The sequence below is a fragment of the Peromyscus californicus genome, unplaced genomic scaffold (genome assembly GCF_007827085.1).
Source record: "Peromyscus californicus insignis strain IS unplaced genomic scaffold, ASM782708v3 Scaffold_24__1_contigs__length_46423439, whole genome shotgun sequence".
NCBI classification, from domain to species: Eukaryota; Metazoa; Chordata; class Mammalia; order Rodentia; family Cricetidae; genus Peromyscus; species Peromyscus californicus.
Window position 1 is genome coordinate 12961570 of NW_026294535.1, and position 21196 is coordinate 12982765.

The 21196-nt window shown below is 46.1% G+C and overlaps 1 protein-coding gene across 1 annotated transcript in view; it reads left to right on the forward strand.

Annotated features, from left to right (window-relative positions):
• The first annotated feature begins 1070 nt into the window (after positions 1-1070).
• The window catches only part of Tmcc3 (transmembrane and coiled-coil domain family 3), a 156581-nt gene continuing 136455 nt past the window's right edge, over positions 1071-21196 (forward strand). The window contains exon 1 of the mRNA XM_052753162.1: positions 1071-1190. Coding sequence (XP_052609122.1) covers positions 1161-1190 — 30 coding nt within the window. The 5' untranslated portion in view covers positions 1071-1160. The remainder of the gene's footprint in view (positions 1191-21196) is intronic.

Consider the following 21196-nt stretch of genomic DNA (forward strand, 5'->3'; position numbering starts at 1 on the left):
AAGCAGCACCCCTCCATGGCCTCTGCATCAGCTCCTGCCTCCAGGTTCCTGCTCGGTCTGAGTTCCCGCCTTGGCTTCCCTCATGGATTGTGACATGTCAGCCACATAAACCTTTTCCTCCCCAAGTTGTTTTTGATGTTTTATCATAGCAATAGTAACCCTAACTGGGACAACCCACATGAATATGTTCATGTACCACATAACACAATACACTATAAGTCTGTGTGTGTGTGTGTGTGTGTGTGTGTATACACATATATATGTATGGATGGATATAATAAAGTTTCACTGTTTACAAGTGAAGGTTTTACAGAGGACCAGAGAGGCCTGAAGGTGCTGATGCTGTGTTTGAACATGCCCTAAAGTCGGTCAGTCACATGCCAATCTGTGTTCCCTATGGAAATCTCCTGCCTCTTGGGTGGGGCTAGAAACAGCCAAGCTGTCTACACAGTGGGCAGGGCCTAGACTAACTTACCCATCATTCATTGGTCTTGGCCCAGGTGTCTGAAGTGGGGCATGCTGTAAGGTTGGAAAAGGACATGTGGGTACCACGTGGGAACATGTTTGGGATTCAGCTGGTGAAAAAGGAGGTGGAGAGCACGTGCTGGAATAGCTATCCTGGTTTGGCATCCTGTGATGGTCCATATTCCGTGGTACTGTCTGGCAGACTGGTTGCTTCCTAGTACCCGCACAAATCATTAATTGTGGAGGATTCTCGGTCTCTATGGTGACGTTGCCCTAAGGTTCAGACGTTCAAGTACAACCTTCTGTCCTGGACTCTCTGTTAGGAATGTTTGGTTGCAAATAACAGAAAAATCCAAGAACAGTGTCTGAAACAAGCAGAGATGTGTTTGTCTAACATGATACCGAATCTAGAGGTACCCTAGTTCAGGTCCTCATCAGAGCCACTCAACACCCTGGCTTCTGTTGCCGTGGTGATACCAGGTGGCTTAAGGCCCAGTCATCAGGTCTGTGTTGAAGGGCATGGGGAGGGTTTTCCTTATCAACTGTATTTTCTTTTATTAAGGAATAACAAAACAGAGTTTGATTCGGGTTTTTCTTTTCACCAGAACCACCATCGTACATGGCCATCTGTGACTTCAAGAGAGCCAAGAGGAGTGGACTGAACGAGGCGTATTAGTGTCCTGAATAAAACTGGGATGATGTTAATGAGAAAAGAAGGAATAAAGGTAAGTGAGCCTACCCCCACGGGCCCTCCGTGTTCCCACCAGAAGACCACTGAGTACTTGTCCTGCTTCCTGCTGCGACAGCCCCCCCTTAGTATGACTGTTTTGGCTCTTGACATCCAAACGTATTCTACGGCTCTGCAAAGCGCGTTCCGCCACATGCCGCTTTCATTAGATCGCCTTGACTTTGAGCAGAGGGGCAAGACATGGGTGGGATTGTATTCTGAAAAGCCACCCTCCTCTGCTAGTTTTCCCACTCTCGAGCGATTTAATCAGACACTTCTAATGTGTTTGCGGATCACGTCAATCTTCTGGGAGTGACAGTCACCAGCCCGGGTGGCCACGTTTGACGCGTGTCGGAATGACTGGCTGGCTGTGCATGTAGAGATGTTATTCCTGTCTTTAGTGTTTATATTGATGGTTCTTCACAATAGTTCCGTTTTATGATACGAATTGGTTGGAGTTCAACTCAAGCAGCTCAGGTAAAATTGATTTTTGTTCCTCTTCAGTTCCCATCACTAATTGGTTGAAGGCCAGTGTGCTGTACTCTCTCATGGTCCTGGGGTGGTAATACTTGATGTTTTGATTCTGCTCTCCATTGCAACTGTAGGAACTGTGTGGCAGGCCTATAATGCCCCCTTGGGCCTCAGTTTACAGTCCAGTTACCCTGAAAGAAAATAACTGTGTTCCCTGGCCCCAACTCCTCAGGGGATTGTGGTGGCCATGATTTTGGTCTGAACCCGGCCCTCTCCTTACCTGTCTGTGACTGGGCAGCAAGTTCACACTTTAACGTTCTGTCTGTAAACACCAGGTCTGTTCAGAAGCAATGCTGGAAAGGGGGCACTGAGTCAGGCAGTCCCCCAGGATTGACCAGGCCTCCTTAGCAAACATGTATCTGGCTGCATCTACCCACCTCTCCCTGGGTAGCACATGTGTGTTCACAGTTCATCTATTCGGTGATGAGTTCTAAGTTCTGCTGTCTCCACTCCATGTGGTCACTGAATACTCTAGGCCTTATTTCCTTATCTAGAGATGACAGTGGATACATTGTCGGTTGTTCTGAGGACCAAGATTTCACACATGCTGTACATGTTACACACATATGTATGAATGTGGCAGACCTAGGATGTACGCTGTGCTCTGCATGGTGTACTATAAGCGTGGAACCCTGCCTGGAACACCATGTTTGTGAAATATCCCTCGTTACATTCTGCATATTTGTTTCTACAATTCTAAAATCCAAAAGCTCCTGAAAACCCAGGTTTCTTCTTCACTTTGGTAGAAATTCCGACCTGATCTAAATTAAAGGGCTTGCAGGGCCTGACCTGAAGGGATGTGAGATGGTTTCAAGGCCTTGTTTAGCTCCTAGGTGCAAATATTCACACATTTTTGCTCAAAAAATGGCAGTGTGGCGGGTTATAGGATGTTATACTAGCTCCCTGCCCCCAGCAATATTATGTAATACTGCCCTTTTTGAACGAAGAATTCTGAAATCTGACGCATCTGAGCCCAAGGTTTCTGATGAGGGTCTGAAGCCTAGTGTGTGTGTGTGTGTGTGTGTGTGTGTGTGTGTGTGTGTGTGTGTGAGAGAGAGAGAGAGAGAGAGAGAGAGAGAGAGACACCCTCCTCACTTACAACACTGTCCCTGGATGCCTTACCTGGATAAATACATCATAGTCTCTTCCTTGCCGGCACTCTCTGAGCACTGAGGGGGTAGCGTAGCAATAGTCCCCTATGGCAGACCTAGGTCAGGGGCCTCCTGGGCCCTGGGGAGTGCGCAGGACAGACAACTCTTCACTCACTGCAGCATCAGAAAGGCAGAAGCCTTCAGGAGAACATCCAGAAGTGGTCCTAAAGTTGCCAAATCCAGTGCCTCCACATACCTGACCAGCACGGGGGCGGGGGGGGGGGCGGGGGAGGTGCCAGGGCGGGCCTGGCCGTGAGTGAACGAAGCCTGGTAGTTGATTCGCCACATGGGACTTTGCCCATCTGTAGACCGGTAGCTCTGTCTTTCATTCTCAGACATGTCCCTGTTTGGACTAGTATGTGGTCCATCCTGCTTGTAGGCCAGCTTAGGAAACTGAACTTATCCTTAGGGGACGGCAAAGACATTAAAAAGTTTTAAGGGATGCACGTCTGAAAAGGCCATTGGAGGTGATTTGGGCCACTCAGCACCGCCCAATAAAAACAGCCTTTTGTTTTCCTGTGCCAATCATTCTGTTGGTCTCAGAGGTGACTGGTTGGTCTCAGACCTGGGAAAATAAGCTAAGGGCTGGTCACCCAGGCAACCACTGTTACCATAGGTCACCAGGACTATCTGTGAGTCTCTGTGTACACATGCCTAGAGATAGAAGCAGTGTTGGATGACTCCGGGAAATGAAACTGTTCTCTCTCTCCTTAGCTGACCTTCCAGGAATTCCTGTGCTGTTTAGAAGCACCTCCCCAAACAATCATGTCTGTCTCAGAAAACTCAGGAAGGGTGGCAGCCGCCTGTTCTTCCCTCTCCTTCCCACCCTGTGTCTGTGATTGTTAATGTGCACATATGTGTGTGTGCACATATGTGCATGTGAATGCATGGTGTGAGTGCGTGTGCGTGCGTGCGTGCGTGGGTGCGTGTGTGTGTGTGTGTGTGTGTGTGTATGTGTGTGTATGTATGTGTGTGTGTGTGTGTATGTATGTGTGTGTGTGTATGTGTGTGTGTGTGTGTGTGTGTGTGTGTGTGTGTGTGTTTTTTCCCTCACTTGGCTGCATTTCATGATTTGGTTTTCATTTTCTCTTTCCGTTTGATTTTCTCTGATGGTCAGATCTGGCAGTTGGCAGATACTTATCATATTCATGTTTTCAGCCCAGAAAAAGCAGGAGAAATTTCAGGAAAGCTGAGATTCGTGTTTTACATTTTGTGTAGGATGCTCTCGGCGCTTTGGAGACAGGGATTCACCCCTTGGGAATCCTGCACTTTCGGTTCGTAATTCTGTCACATTTTGAGCTCTCCTCCCTGCTGCTGGGTAGGTGGAGAGATAAAAGCTACATGACAGCTAGTAATCCCCGCTAGGCCCCACAGTGAGATGCAGTTTACCGGAGCTTAGCCGATAAGAGGCAGATGAGTCCTTCGAGATAAGGAAGGATCAGAACTTTCCAGAACTGCTGAGAAGGCTTCCGCGTGGGCGAGTGTCTTCACCATGACCGTGGCCCTGCAAAGGAGATGGTTGGTGAGGTTAACTGAACTACTTCCAGAGTGGGTTGCCTAGAGGCCTCCAGGTTGGCTTTTATCTGGGTGAATTCATTGCAGGCAGGTAAACCAGGACATAGAAGATGCAGACAGTGTGATTCATCTCTCAGGAGAAGACCCACATAAACAGACAACACACACAGACACACACACAGACAAAATATTGCAATACCAACTTACTGGTATTCACTCAAATACTTGGATTCTTTCTCTGGGGACAAGCTAAATTCTAATTTTAAAACTTGCTTTTTTGAGACAGAGTTTCTCTGTGTAGCCCTGGCTTTCCTGGATCTTGCTCTGTAGACCAGGCTGGCCTTGAACTTAGAGAGATCCACCTGCCTCTGCCTCCCAAGTGTTGGGCTTGCATTACCATACCAATCTGATTTTCTTTTTTCTTTTTCTTTTTTTTTTTTTTTTTTTGGTATTGAGAAAAACCTGGCCAACTATATATAGTTCAGTGCATACTCCACAAAGGGAGGGCAGATGTCACAGGTCATCACACTGTGAGCATACTGGTTAATCTGGGGGGAAAGAAAGCTACTTGGGTGCTTGTCTTAGTTAGGGTTTCTGTTGCTGTGAAGAGACACTATGACCATGGCAACTCTTATAAGGGAAAAACATTTAATTGGGTGTGGCTAACATTTTCAGAAGTTTAGTCCATTATCATCATGGTGCAGCATGGTGGCATGCAGGCAGACATCGTGCTGGAGAAGGAGCCAAAAGGCCTACATCTTGACCCTCAGGCAACAGGAAGTGGTCTGAGACACTCGGCATGGCTTGAGCATGGCAGACCTCAAAGTCTGCCTCTATAGTGACACACTTACTCCGACAAGGCCACACCTCCTAATAGTGCCACACCCCATGACTTTATGGGGGCCAATTACATTCAAACTACCACAGTGCTCCTTACCTATTTTAGAGCTTCTTAAAGGTTTACCCACACACCAGTAAGCTTTCTTACATTGGGATCCCTGGCCTTGCACTAGGCGTCCAGGAGACCCATTTCTTGGGATGTGTGTGCATATGTGTATTGCTGGGGAAAGAAAGGTTAGAGCATTCATGAGGGGCTCATGCACATAACAGTGACAAGAACAAAAATGTCTTGAGACGTGGACAGCCACGGCTACCCAATAACTCAATACTCTTTGAAGTGGTATTCTAAAAGTTATTAAAGGATGGCTGGCATAGGGAGAGCAAGGTCCTTGAGTTTTCTATGGTGGCCCCAAAGAGCTCAGCCTTGACCTTGACCTGTGTCTGTCAGTCTTGACATGCCTTGCAGATCTGCGTCTCTGGTGTCCCTTCTTCTGTAGTAGACATCTCTGTTGTCCTCTCTCTTCTGTAGTAGACATCTCTGTTGTCCTCTCTCTTCTGTAGTAGACATCTCTGTTGTCCTCTCTCTTCTGTAGTAGACATCTCTGTTGTCCTCTCTCTTCTGTAGTAGACATCTCTGTTGTCCTCTCTCTTCTGTAGTAGACATCTCTGTTGTCCTCTCTCTTCTGTAGTAGATATCTCTGTTGTCCTCTCTCTTCTGTAGTAGACATCTCTGTTGTCCTCTCTTCTGTAGTAGACATCTCTGTTGTCCTCTCTCTTCTGTAGTAGACATCTCTGTTGTCCTCTCTCTTCTGTAGTAGACATCTCTGTTGTCCTCTCTCTTCTGTAGTAGACATCTCTGTTGTCCTCTCTCTTCTGTAGTAGACATCTCTGTTGTCCTCTCTCTTCTGTAGTAGACATCTCTGTGGTCCTCTCTCTTCTGTAGTAGACATCTCTGTTGTCCTCTCTCTTCTGTAGTAGACATCTCTGTTGTCCTCTCTCTTCTGTAGTAGACATCTCTGTGGTCCTCTTCTGTAGCAGACACCTCCACTGTCCTCCTCTTCTGTAGTAGGTATCTCTGTTGTCCTCTTCTGTAGTAGATATCTCTGTTGTCCTCTCTCTTCTGTAGTAGACATCTCTGTTGTCCTCTCTTCTGTAGTAGACATCTCTGTGGTCCTCTCTCTTCTGTAGTAGACATCTCTGTTGTCCTCTCTTCTGTAGTAGACATCTCTGTGGTCCTCTCTCTTCTGTAGTAGATATCCCTGTTATCCTCTCTCTTCTGTAGTAGACATCTCTGTTGTCTTCTCTCTTCTGTAGTAGACATCTCTGTGGTCCTCTTCTGTAGTAGACATCTCTGTTGTCCTCTCTCTTCTGTAGTAGACATCTCTGTTGAATAAGATAAGTGACCTGTAGAAATGTGATTGGAATAGACTCACCTGTTCTCAGTCTTATCTCCAGCACTTTGTAAGTGATAGTGGAGACAGAGGCAGGTTTCCTAGTCAAGGATCAGTGAACTTCTCCTACAATGAGTGTATTGATTTCCTGCCATGGTAACAAAACACCTGAGATATTCAACATACAAAGAGAAAATAATTCTACAGCTCCTGACTTTGTACATTTCAGTCCATGGCTGGTTGGGCTTGCTGGATTTGGTAAGACCAAAAGAACATTATGATAGACATACCTAGGTCAACCAGCTGCTCCCTTCAAGGGATCTAGGGACCAAAGAGGAAGAAGTGGGGCAGGGTCCCAGTATTCCTCTCAAGTGATATATGGTCATATATCCTTATATGACCAAACTTTTCTGGCTTGGGTTCTACCTCTTGAAGGATTCACCACCAATAGTGCCAGGGGCTGGGACCAAACCCTTAACACACAGGCCTTGGGGAGACACTTACCCAAATAGTCAGGACATACATGCTTTAGGCTTTGTGGACATGCACTCTCAGAAGCAGCTAATCATCCCAGCAGCTGCAGTATAAAAGCGGCCATAGACAATATGCAAATGAATGGGGAAAACTGCATGCCAATAACATTTCATTATAGGCACTGAAATCTGAATCTCATGTAATTTTCACATGCCGGAAAATGTTCCTCTTTTTCTTTCAATCATTTAAAATTAAAAAAAATTCTTAGACCATAGATCACATGAAAACAGGCAGCTGGCTGGATTTGGCCAGTTCCTGGTGACCTCCCACCTCAGAGCATATGGTGTGGAGTCTAAGCTGCCAGGATAGCTGTCCATCAGGGTTTGCGTCTTTGGCCAGTTCCTGTAACCTGTAACCTCCGAACACATGGTGTGGAGTCCAAGATGCCAGAATAGCTGTCCATCAGGGCTTGCTTCTTGGAACATGGTAGATAGAGATGGACTCGTCAGGGCCAGCAGGTAACTTTCTATGTCTTGCTAGAGGTGATGGGTTCCATAGATATACATTTGTCAGACTGATGGAGGTTTCTTTAAAATCCAAACATTTTGTTGAACCCTTCAGTGGAGAGTATAGGATCACATGCTGCATGACAGCCCCCAGACCTCAGTGGCACACAGCAGGCAGACAAGCCTTTGTGTCTCTCCTGTGTGTCTATGAGTCAATGGGAACTGCTCTGCGCCACTCCTGTTTCTCTTCTGGGTCCAAGGCTGGATGGGCTAGCTCTTCTCTAGGCGGATGCACCAGCCAGCAAAGCGACCAGCATATGAACGTTTCCGTCCTCTGCTTGCGATGCTGCTCAGACACAGCCTGACTGCAGGTGGCTGCATATCCCAATTTAAGAAAATATGCCGTTAGTCAGAGGAAAAAAAAAAAAAAAAACGGGGCCCTTGTATATGAAACCTGCCAAATCTCAATCTTTAAATGGACGGCGATGCCACCGGATAGCAGAACACACACACACACACACACACACACACACACACACACACACACACACACACACGAGATATTAAGGTACCAGCAATGAGATAACCAAGTACGGAAGGATGTCTGTCTCCAGATGAAAACAGCTTTCCGGCAGGTCAGAAGGGGATGCTCTCTCCTGTCCATTCAGGAATGCTGACACCCACGACCGGGCTCCCTCTGCCAGTTCCCTAAGGCAGGGCAATACTCTGACCTCTCAGCTGGGTGACCTCACCCTGCCCATGGCTTCAGCGGCCCCTGTTGCTGCGGCCAGGACCATGGATTTGCCCTGTCACATCCTCCCTTAAATATTTCACAAGTTCTTCCAGTTGCCATGGGACACGTTTGGGATCCAATTAGGATTTCTAAGAAACCTTGTAAAAGCCTCTACCATGGTCTCTGGGTATCCTATCTTCCTATTCCACTATCTGAAGTAACCATCTGGCCTCATCATTCCCTTTTCTCTGGTGTGTGTGTGTGTGTGTGTGTGTGTGTGTGTGTGTGTGTGTGTGTGTGTGTGTGTGTGTTTTGTCTATAGTAAAGGACATCCAGAATGGGATAGGAAGAAGACCTACTTTTTTACTAGATGCCTTTACAGTGTTGGAGTGGCTTATCTTTATTTTTGAAATAAGGTATATATCTTTAGTTTTGAAATAAAACAATTAGGAAAAGTGCTAGCAGAGGAACTGAGGCAAGGTCTACACTCATTGGACATGAAGTAGAAGAAGAGTCAGATGCCTAAAAATAAAGCCCAGACTCCTGGGACATGGTCATAGTTTGGAAGCTAAGTAGCACATTCTGTGGTAATACACTGTAGGCGGAAGTTTTTTTTCCTGCCCTCCAATTCCCAAGTAGCTGACATGGAGACTCAATATTAATTACAAATGCTTACCCAATAGGTCAGGCTTATTACTAACTAGCTCTTACAATTTAACCCATTTCTTTTAATCTACATATTGCCACATGACTGTGGCTTTACCTGTCCTCCAGCATGTCTTGTTCCCTCTGTCTCTCCTGGTGACTCCCCTGACCCCGCCCTTCTTCCTCCCAGCATTCTGTTTGGCTTTCCCGCCTACACTTCCTGCCTGGCTGCCGGCCAGTCAGTTCTTCATTAACCAAGGAGAGTAACATATATTCCCAGTGTACAGAAGGATTATTCCACAGCAATACACTGGACTTCATTTTTGGCTCTTGGGTTATATACGTCCCCTGGAGTACAGGGCCCTCCATCCTGTAAACCCACGGTCTCTGAAGAGCAGGCTGATGCTTTCTTATGAACTCTTAGTTGTATCCAGAGTAACGAGTTAAAACTGGTAGAGTGGAGTCTTCAGTGGGTGTAACACTGAGACTCTGAAATCAGGAATCTTCTTGGTTACACATATGTGTTCTATAAACTTGAGCAAGTTTGGTTATCTCAGCTGCAGTTCTCTGTGGTAATAGAGAACTGCCTGTTCCACAGAAAGAACCTGAAGACTGAAGGGGACATTTTACATAAAGCTCCCACTACAGCATCTAGCTCATAGGCTGTCCTGGGTAATGCAGGTATTTTTGTTTATCAAGTATATCCAATAGAACTGGAGGACATTGTGTTAAGTGAAATAAACCAAACACAGAATAACACGACATGCTCTCATATGTGAACACTTAAGTGTTATACACAGAATAAGGAATAGACTAGGAAGGGTGGAGGGAGATGGGATGGATCTTGGTGCCAAAATACAGCTAGGCAGAAGCTCTAGGGTTCTCTAGCACCGTGACCAGAGCTGTCAATCAGCCTCTATAGATTTCATAAAGAGCAGCAGAGAGGAGTTCAAAGGTCACCCCCATGTTCAAAGTAACGATAACTATCTGAGGAGAAGAAAATGTTAATCACTCTGACTTGATTATTATATGGTATATATAGATATTGAATAATTGCCCATAAATATGTACAATCATTGTGTGTCCATTTTCAAAGTATATTCAAGGGCTGGAGAGACGGCTCAGTTGGTCAAGGGCTTGCTAAACAGTTGGGAGCACCTGAGTTTGGATCCCAGCACCCACATAAAAAGCCAGGCATAATGGCACATACCCTTAATCTCAGCACTGGGGCAGCAGGGAGGTGGGGACAGGCAGAACTCTGGAGATCACTAGCCAGCCAGCCCAGCCAGTGGGTGAGCTCTGGGTTCAGTGAGCAGCTCTATTTCAAAAACTACAGTGGACGGTGGACAATGGTAGAGGAAGACATCTAATGTCAGCCTGTGACCTCCACATAGACATACAGATACATATAACTCTCATGTGTACATGCACAGATACACGCCCCCCCCACACACACATACAGAGGAACAGATAGACACAGAGACAGAGACAGAGAGAATCCAAGAAGCAGTTTTCCTCTTCGCTTTAAAAGCTCCAACATGAAGGCCTGCTTGTTGGAAGCTTTATCCCACTGAAAGTCATATTGAGTTTAGACTGAACTGTAATTAATGCCTGTAAGTCTTCATACATAGTAATTATGTGATCCATAATTTTCTCAGCTCTGACCCCCTATTCCACCTCCTTCCCTCCCCTCAATATTTTGCAGGCTTTATAGTTGTTTTTAATACATTTCATCTTGCTTAATGTTATCCGGAGTACTGATGCAGGATGAAAATACTGATGAGGTTGAAAGAGTGTTTACATAAATATATGGATTATAAAAGCAAATGGGTTTGTGGGGGCGTGCTTCGGGAAAATCGGAAGCATTTGTTAGACGGTTTATTCCCCCAGCAGATACTGACTGGCCATAGTTGGTCATTGTTCCAACACTGCAGTAACAGGGCCAACTGGGCTCTGCCCCTGAGTCCGCTGACTGACTCACGGTGACCTCAGTGACCTCAGTGACATTAACGACTCTGGTCCTCGAGGTCAGGGACCAGCCGTGTGAGCTCCTGGAGGAAGGGTGTTCTAAGAGCCATAGACGAAGGCCAGTGAGCTGCAGATCGTCAGGGCACAGGGAAACAGACAGAGGCTGTAGCAGGAGGAGGTCAGTGGAGGGAGAGACGGGGGCGGGGGAACTCTGCAAGGCTGGGCGGAGCACGTCCTACCTATGCCATCTAAGGCGCAGTGAGGAAGTGGTCGGGTTTGCGTGCTGTAGGTTTGGTTTTGTGATTGCCTGGCTGTCCCCGCCCCATTCCGTGTCCCTAGAACCTATGAGGGTGTTACCTTACCCAGTGAAAGCAGCCTCACTGGTGTGATGAGGTGGGATGCAGAGGAAGCCTCTAAAGAGGGGCAGAGTCGGAGGAGGTGAGGAGTAGCCATGAGTCCAAAGATGCAGACAGCCTCCAGGAATCAAAAAAAATAAGAAAATGTATCCTCCCATGAAGCCTGAAGAACAGTGGTTCTCCACCTGTGGGTCACAACCCCCTTGGGGTCGCATATCAGATATCCTATATATCAGATGTTTACGATTTGTAACAATGGCAAAGTTACAGTCATGAAGCAGCAATGGAATACATTTATGGTTGGGGGGCGTCACAACATGAGGAACTGTGTTAAGGAGTCGCAGCGTTAGGAAGGTGGAGAACCACTGGATTAGAAGGAACACAGCACTGAACAGCACTTTGATTTCAGACTTCTGATCTCCAGATTTGTAAAAGGGTAAATTTATGATGTTTCCAGCTGCCGAGTTGTGGTGTTTTATTTTTTACAGTAGGGAGCGGCTTCTGGGTTCCAGTCCTATAGTGCAGCTGGCAGTGATTGTGGGAAATGGCCCAGTCAATAAAGTGCTGGCCTTTCAAGCTTGAGGACCCGAGTTCAGATCCCCAGCACCCGCATAAAAAGCTGAGTGTGGTGGTTATCTGTGAGCCAGTGCTGGAGTGGCAGACACGCTGGGTGCCTGGAGCCTCTGGCGAGGTAGTTTAGCCAAAGGGGCGAGTTTTCGGTGCAGGGAGAGACCTTGCCTAAACAGAGAGTGGGGAAGTAATTGAGAAGGACGCCTGACATTGGCCTCTGACCACCACACACACACACACACACACACACACACACACACACACACACACTTACACACACACACTTATACACAACCCTCACTCACACACACACACACATACACACACACACTTACACACACACCTTTACTCACACACCCTCTCTCTTACACCCTCTCTCACACACACACAACCCTCACTCACACTCACACACTCTCACACACACACACACCTTTACTCACATACCCTCTCTCGTACACCCTCTCTCACACACACACACACAACCCTCACTCACCCACACACCCTCTTACATACCCTTTCTCACACACCATCTCTCACACTCACTCACACACACACTCACACAACCCTCATTCTCACACACCCTCTCTCACACACCATCTCTCTCTCTCTCATGCACACACACATTCACTCTCACACACACACACTCACACACACATTAATAGTTTTTAAAATACAGCGGGGAGCTAGTGGAAGGTTTCACAGGGGAGCAAAGAGAGCACACTTAGTTTGTGAAAGACTGGGTTATTGTTGGTGGATTAGGGTGAGGATAGATGAATTAGTGTGAGGATACAGAGGGAAAACACAAAACCAAAACCCAAAACAGGGAGATGCTGGAGAGTAGAATTGAGAACGTGTGTGGAAGTAGAAGACCAGGAAAGCAAAAGAGCTGGTAGTAAGTGCCGTTTTCTGTTTGGAATGTGTTACCACCACTTGAAACGCCTACTGAACCTTGAAGCAGACGAGTTAGCGCAGCAGCACGGGTCCCCGAAAAGAGATGGTCCACACATCTCCCGGCCCCAGGCAGTGTTCACCCTCTCTCTGTAGTCAGTAACCTTCATCCTCATGACCACACCACCCTGAGAGCGGCTTACGGAGGGGAGTTATTTATTCTGCTTCAGGGTTACAGAGTTCTCGGCCTGTGGATGGCCGGCTCCATTATTTGTCGCCTGAGGTGAGGCTGCACATCACGGAGGTGGGAGAGGCTGACAGGAAACAGAACAAGGAAAGGACCAGGACAGACCAGGCCTAACATTCAGAGGCCCACTTCTTCCAGCGAGGCTCCACCTCTTCAAGTTCCCGGAACCCCATAAAGGGTCCCTGCCAGCTGAAGAACAGAGTGTAAGTCTGTGGGGGACAGTTCACCTCCCAAGTATAACAGTCATAGCGCTCTGGTCCCCCCATCACCGACAGACCACTTGGTCCATGTGGCCCTTCATTCTTACCATTGTCCCGGGCTTATTTTCCATCACCTCCTCAGTAGGGACCGAGTGAATTAAAAGTCTAAGCCAGGCCTGGTGTATTTGATGACTAAAGAGTGCTAGAGAAAACGATGGAGATTAATTTGTGCCCCAAATGTGTTCAGTTATTTAGTGCTTTTTCAGAAAGCTAAATGGATTCCGTGAATTTTAATTGATGTTTAACTTTTAATTGTGTTCATGTGGGGTGGCCAGTTGGAACCGCGCCTAATAAGACTGATGAGTCTCTACACATTTGCATGCAGCCTGCGTTCCCAGGGCAGCCTGGGAGAGGCTCCGAGCGAGAGGGAGAAAGCTGCTGGGAGGGAGCAGACAGAACACATCAATTTAGGGGGAAATGAAAAATTATCAATCTTGCTTTCTCTTCCTATTAAATAAGTATAGGTTTGCTATTATTTTTCTCTCACTGGTATTTCGTATTTAATTTGTTTTTTGAGCAAAAAAAAAAAAGGGGTGTGTGTGTGTGTGTGGTATTTTAAAAGGCATTGGCTTGTTTGCAGTGGGAAGAATTCTAATTTGTCAGAGTTTGTGGTTCAGGTTGCTGGCCAGCCCCACAAATGCTGTTTCCTGGACATCTATCCCCTGTGATGTGCAGGGTGGTGATGCAGTAATTAAGATGCTTTTTGGCGGAACCATTGCCTTAAGGAACATTTTTGTTTGTGTGTATGTTTTCGTTTGGCCCAAGAAGTGAAGCTGGCTCCAGGCACAGTATACAAGCTTCTGAGCTCTCTATAGTTCTCATGGCTCTGCCCTACCCCCCTACCCCCCACCCCACCCCCGCCAACCCCGTGTTTGATAGTACCATCTGTAGGACAAAGCAAGATGGCCACAGCAATTCAGCAATTCCAGCTATCAGTTCCAGATTTGGTAACAGCCAAGGGGACAGAGGAGGGTTGTCTCTTCTATTGACCTTAAAGAGGTCATTTTTCCTGGGAGCCCTCCCAGAGACTTGGCTCACACCCCATCCACTGGGGCTGGCTCACATTCCATCCACCAGGATTAGGTCACACAGCATCCACTGGTCACATGGCATCCACTGGGATGGGTTCACATACCATTCACTGGGACTAGCTCACATTCCATCCATTGGGATTGTGTCACACACCCATTTGCCAACCATTTGAGGAGATGGACTTACCATGATTGGCTCAGACCAAGATTTTGCAAACCACAGCTAAACACCTGTTTGTATAAAGTTCTTTTGACATAATCCACACCACCATGAAATTGTGGCTACCGTTGTACTGCCCTAGCAGAGCTGAAAAGTCGTGGCGGGTTGATCCATAAAGCCTGCATTTACTGTCTGCCCGCTAACAAAGTCAGTTCTTGGCTTGGAGCAGTCACCCACAGTGCGTGGCTTTTAGAAGGGCAAGAAAGTAGCCACTTCAGCTCCCAAAGTGGTGTGGAATGTGGTCTTGTTTATCCGCTAGTCTGCTCCAGAGAATGGTACTTTACTATATTCAAATAGCTACAGGTGCTATGTCGTTTAATACTCAAGGGAAAGATGTCCTATACACGCTTGTAATTGAGAGAAACTATCTTTGGTACACATTTGGAAGAAGAAAATACAACCTCTCCCCCCATTTATTAAGCTGTGTTCCAAAATCACAGAAGGGATTATAAAGTAGAGAAACCTAAGGACAGGGAAGAACTTCTTAGTAGTATGTTGTTGGTTGTTTTTACTTTGTTCGTTTCCCTTTTGGGGGCCCCGCCACCCAGCTCCCAAATAAATCACACGGAGGCTTATTACTACTTATAAATGCCCGGCCTTAGCTTGGCTTATTTCCAGCCAGCTTTTCTTAACGTTAAATTATCCCATCTATGTTTTGCTTTTGGGCTTTTACCTTTCTCTATTTTCCTTTCTTTCTTCCTTTTTTTCTTTCTTTCTTTTCCTTTCTTTCTTTCTTTCTTTCTTTCTTTCTTTCTTTCTTTCTTTCTTTCTTTCTTGTTTTTGTTTTTTCGAGACAGGGTTTCTCTGTGTAGTTTTGTGCTTTTCCTGGAACTCACTCTGTAGCCCAGGCTGACCTCGAACTCACAAAGATCCACCTTCCTCTGCCTCCCGAGTGCTGGGATTAAAGGCATGCGCCACCACTGCCCGGCACCTTTCTCTATTTCTGTATACTTTTCTTTACTTCTTTCTCTGTGGCTGGCTGTGTGGCTAGGTGGTTGGCCCCCACAGTCCGCCTCTCCTTGTTCTCTTGCTCCTTCTTCTTTCTCTCCTCCCAGATTTCTTCTATCTATTCTCTCTGCCTGCCAGACCTGCCTGTCTTTCTCCTGTCTCACAACTGGCCATTCAGCTCTTTATTAGACCATCAGGTGTTTTAGGCAGGCAAAGCAACACAGCTTCACAGAGTTAAACAAATGCAACATAAAAGAATGCAACACATCTTTGCATCATTAAACAAATGTTCCACCGCACAAACAAAAGTGACACCCCTTAAAGTAATGTTCTACAATGGTAGTGTGCTTGAAAGCAGTCTTTGCAGTTTAAGGACTTGCTCAAAAGACCAGCACGGAAGTGCAGCCGCTCAACTCTGTTTCTCTTCCCCTTTGGCTTATGGCGATTGATGTCAAAACCAAAAACAGCAGAGCAAACCACGTTCATTCCTTTGTTTGTTGGGTTTTCTTCTGTTCTGTTCCGTTTTGTTCTGGTTTGTTAAGATGGGGTCCTGCTATATAGCCCAGGCGAGCCTTATCCTCCCGCCTCGGCCTCTCGGATTACAGGTCTACACCAGCCTCCCCAGCTAATGTTAAAGAGATGAATAAAGAGGCAGCAGGAGTGGACTGCTGGGCCTTGCCTGGGGCACAGTTCTGCGGTGCGATGAGATCTGGCCTGGAGTGCTGGTGCACACCTTCCATCCTAGCTCTCAGGAAGCAGAGGCAGGCCGATGTCTCCGAGTCTGAGACTAGCCTGGTCTATGTAGTGAGTTCCAGGACAGTCAGGACTACATAGTGAGACCCTGTCTGATTGATATATGTGTGTATGTGTATGAATGTCTGCCTGTCTCTATGTGTGACCACTCACATCAGTATGAGTAAATACATATGTGTGTGTCTATATATATACACATATATATATATATGTATATATGTGTGTGTGTGTGATCACTCATCAGTGAGTAAATATATATATATATACATATATGTATGTATATGTATATATGTGTGTGTGTTCACTCTCATCGGTGTGGGTAAATATGTATGTATTTATAAACACACATATATATGTGTGTTTGTGTGCGATCACTCACATCAGTATGAGTAAATATATATATGTGTGTGTGTGTGTGTATATATGTGTGTATGATCACTCATCAGTGTGAATAAATATATATATTTACAAATACACATATATATGTGTGTTTATATGCGATCACTCATATCAGTATGTGCAAAACTGAGGAAATGTGAACAAGGTGGATGGATTGTACCAACACTGGTGTCTAGATATGGTTCTGGAAAACACTGGAGGAAAATGGGTAAAGAGCACAAGGGGAATTCTGCATCACTTCTTATAGCTGATTTTAAAGCTATAGTTATCTCAATAAAATTTTCAAGAAAGAAAAGACACGTAAGCCCTGGCTAGGTAGAAAGATATTAGGGAAATTCAGTCTGCTCACGTTCCAGATGACCGTCTAGCAGCTCCTAGCAGCTCGGAGATGCTGTGGAGATTAGAAACGGTTCTAGAAGTGGGCGACTGCCGTTCTTTTCCTCTTACAGTTTGTTCTTGACGTTTCATTTATAGTTTACGATGGATTCTCAGTTCAGTGCAGCAACTAGAAAAGCACGGAGCCATCAGTAGGAGCTGGTCAGGATTCTCGAAGAATGTTCATCATGGCAACCTGACTCAGAAAACAGCACAGCTACTCAACCTTAATCAAGTATTCACAAGACTCCTTATTTTCCATTTTATTGAAAATAATGTTGTGCAGTGAGTGGGGAGCAGCCTGACAAATGGCTTTTGCTGGAGAATGTCAATTCTGTTGGCTTAAGGCCAAACCGAATAACACCTAGGGTAGAAAATATTATTAGTGACTCGGATAAAAACATTTTAATAAACTTCCAGATGTTGTAGAAGCCTCGGAAAGATAGCTCATTAAGACAGATGATGATGAGGTGGCCGTTCATGCCTATGATCCCAGTACCCAGAAGGGTGAGGCAGGAGAATTGCTGTGGGTCAAGGTCAATCTGGGCTATATAGTGATTTTCAGGCTGGCCCGGGCTATAGGGTAAGACCCACTCTCAAAAAAATCAAAACCTCTGACAGCTTGGCCTCAGGTGTTGTGGAAGTCCTCGGATGGTGGGCCAAACTGATAAAGCTGAACAGCAGCCATTATATAATCCAATATATAGGTTTCTAGGTATAGTTGTAACCCTAAACAGTCATGATGAGAGACAAACAGCTTTGTAGAAGTTCGTGTGGAGAGAACGGATTCAGTGATGCTGTAACAGGCTCACAGACAACTGGGAGTGGCCTTGGGACAATCTGGGGGTAGCTATAGAAGCTTAGATTGGAGAATAACAGCAGGGCAGAGAGGACAGGTGGGGTAGGAGGTCAGTGGGCAGAGGGATGTGCGTCAGGGAGTGACTTGGGGCTAGCTTTTGAGCATCCCGGCCATCTTCACAGAGATGCTTTAAGATTAAAAAAGAAAAACTACCAGAAGCAGTAGCCAAAGGCTGGTGGGAACTAGGCAGCCGGCCCAGGTTGAACTCCAAAGCCTCCTGAGGAGGGAGGTGTGCCCAGACAGGGGTCTCTGAGAATTGTCTAAACATGTCCATCAGGTCCAGGCATGGGTTATGTGGTGAAATGTGTATGAGGTACTTCCGTGAATTCTACCAGAATGCACCCCCTTTGTTGTGTGTAGGTCTGGATGGCTTACCTGGCAGTTTTGAGATTCATTTTTTTTTGCATCCATTCAATGAGGATAACAAAAGTGCCGGCTCCACAGGGTTCTTGAGCAGATCAAATGTGGCTTGTGGAGTGCTGAGCACTTCCCCTGGCCTGTGTGGTAGACGCCCTGCTGCAGGCGATGAATTGACTGTTTACGGTGGCAGATGAGTCGCAGGATGTATTTCACTTGTAGAAGGAACTTCCTACTGCAGTCTCTTGGAACCTTGACTGTATGACATTAAATGAATCACTTCACAAGCCTAAAAAAAAAAAAATAATAATGTATAAAAATGGACCCAGACTGCTGAACCAGAACCTCTGTGGTTTTTAAAGCTCTCCAGATGATTCTGATGTGCCACCATCAGTCTTGGTGTCGCCATCCCAAGGCCTGACTAAGTCCTCAGGTTTCCACCTGACTGGATACAGCTGAGAGTAGCAGTCAATGGGGGATTGATAGCTGCCCGTGAGCTCGAGACGAGCCCACAGAGGGCACAGCCGTGAAAGCTCCTAAATGTCATCACTAACACTGTGCATCTGCTGTGGGAGAAGTGCGGTGTACAGAGAGGAAAGGGCGGTCGTCCTGAGCTCAGAGCCATTCCTGGCTCTGTGCAGGAAGGATCTGGAAGAGGGGGAACGTCTTCCCAGGACTTTGGACTGAACTGAAGATTGGCAGTGTTAAAACTAGCCCACAAAGTCCAAACATTTCTGAGTGCTGGAAAAGATCACAGGCCTGGGACAATTGCCGTGAACTATCAGTCTGGGGACAATATAATGCAAGAAGGGTACAATCCAAGACAGTTCAAGCTTATACAGTAGAGCAAAGCACCAAGAGGTGAGTTTTTATTTATGTTATCATGCACATGAGTGTTTTGCCTATATGTGTGTCTGTGCACTACATGTGTTCCTAGTGCCTGTGGAGGTCAGAAAAGGGCATCAGATTTCCTGGTACTGGAGTTCCTGATACTTGTGGGCCTCCATGTGGGTTTGGGGGATTGACACCAGGTCCTCAGGAAGAGCAGCCAGTGCTCTTAACCACTGAGCCATCTCTCCAGCCCCAGAGATGAGTTTTGATAAACATTCTTTCTGTTTTAAGACTGAAAGGTAGAAACAAGGCTGACAGATCATGGTGTGTTTATTGAAATCAGTTGAAAACCACATTCAACAGATACTGAACTATTGATAGGCTTCCCAAGGACAGGGGCATGTTTCATTTTGTATTACTTTGCTTTGCTTGCTTTGGAACAGCGTCTTGTTGCTCCAGACCCTCCTGCCTCTGTTTCCCCAGTGCTGGGTTACAGGTGCATGCTGTCCCGTGAGGCTTTGGTCCTCAAAACTCAGTGAAAACTGAGCAGGATCAGAAAGAGCAGAAGCCATGTCTTCTGGGCAGCAGACAGAGGACACCATGCCCAGAGCAAGCTGGAGAGCTGAGCGGAACAGAAGCCATCTTAACATGTTTGAAACATCAACCTGTAAAACAGTTTTGGGCCTTGTAAGAAATCAAATCAGTGGGTGGTATCAAGTTCAACCAGCTCTAAGTTGATTAAAGTGCTATGGAGTGTAGGGTTTTATTTTTTTTTTTTTTTTAGAACTGGGATCATTAGGATTCCTTTTCTAAAATTTGAACTTAGAGATAATAATTGTGTATGTTTATGGGATAGGGTGGTTACCTGTGAAATAATTAGATCAAGGTGATTAACATACCCATTATCTCACAAATTTATCCTTTGTGGGAGGATATTGAAATGCTATCTTTTTTAAATTGTATTTATATGTGTGTGTGTGTGGGGGGGGTGTTGCTTGTATGTAAGTCTGTGCAAAGTGTGTGTGTGCCTGGTGCCCACAGAGAAGAAGAGGGACCTGGACATCCTGGAAGTGGAGTTACAGATGGTTGTGAGCTACTGTGTTGGTGCTGAGAATCAAACTCAGGTCTCTGGAAGAGCAACAAGTGCTCTTTTCTCTTTCTTTTCTTTTTTTTTGGGAGGGGGGGAGGTTTATGAGACAGGGTCTCGCTACATAGCTATGGCTGTCCTGGTGCTCGCTCTGTAGCCCAGGCTGGCCTCGAACTCACAGAGATCCACCTGGCTCTGCTTCCCGAGTGCTGGGATTAAAGGTGTGCATTACCATGCCCTGTTGTGGAATATTAACTAGGCAAAGATGTGTTACATTTGTTTGTGCTGCAGAATATTACTTTAAGTGTGTAAAGGTGTGTTACTTTTGTTGATGCTGCACGTGTTTAATCATGTAACGATGTGTTGCATTTGTTTCACCTTGTCTGCCTAAGGCACCTGATTGGTCTAATAAAGAGCTGAACGGCCAATAGCTAGACAGGAGAAAGGATAGGCGGGGCTGGCAGACAGCGAATAAATGGGAGGGGAAAGCTAGGCTCGAAAGAAAAGAAAAAAGGAGGAATGGGAGGAGGAGGAGGAGGAGGAGGAGGAGGAGGAGGAGGAGAGAATGAGGGAGACAGGGTCATGAAGACAGACAGACGTAAGACGCCATGAAAGAAAGATATACAGAAGTAGGAAAGGTAATAAGCCCTGAGGCAAAAGGTAGATAGAGAGAAACAGGTTAATGTAAGTTAAAAGAGCTAGCCAGAAAAGAGCTAAGCTAAAACCGAGCGTTCAAAACTAGTAAGAAGTCTCTGTGTCATGAACTGGGGGCTGGTTGGTGGCCCCAAAGAAGGAGCCTGGTACAATGCCCGGCTCAAGAAGTACCCTTAACTGCTGAGCCGTCTCTCCAGCCCCCAAAGCTATTCTTCGTGCAATTTAAAAATATGTGCTATTAATTGCGGCCTAGTTCTGTGTCATACCTCACCAAAGGTGGTTGCTCTCATCTCTCTGATACTTAGTACCCTTTGACTGGCATGTCTGGGTTTGTTTCTGGCTAGTCTACTGCCCCGGTCCCAACTGTTGGTAATCACCACTCTACTCTCTATTTCTAGGAGTTTGACATATGGTG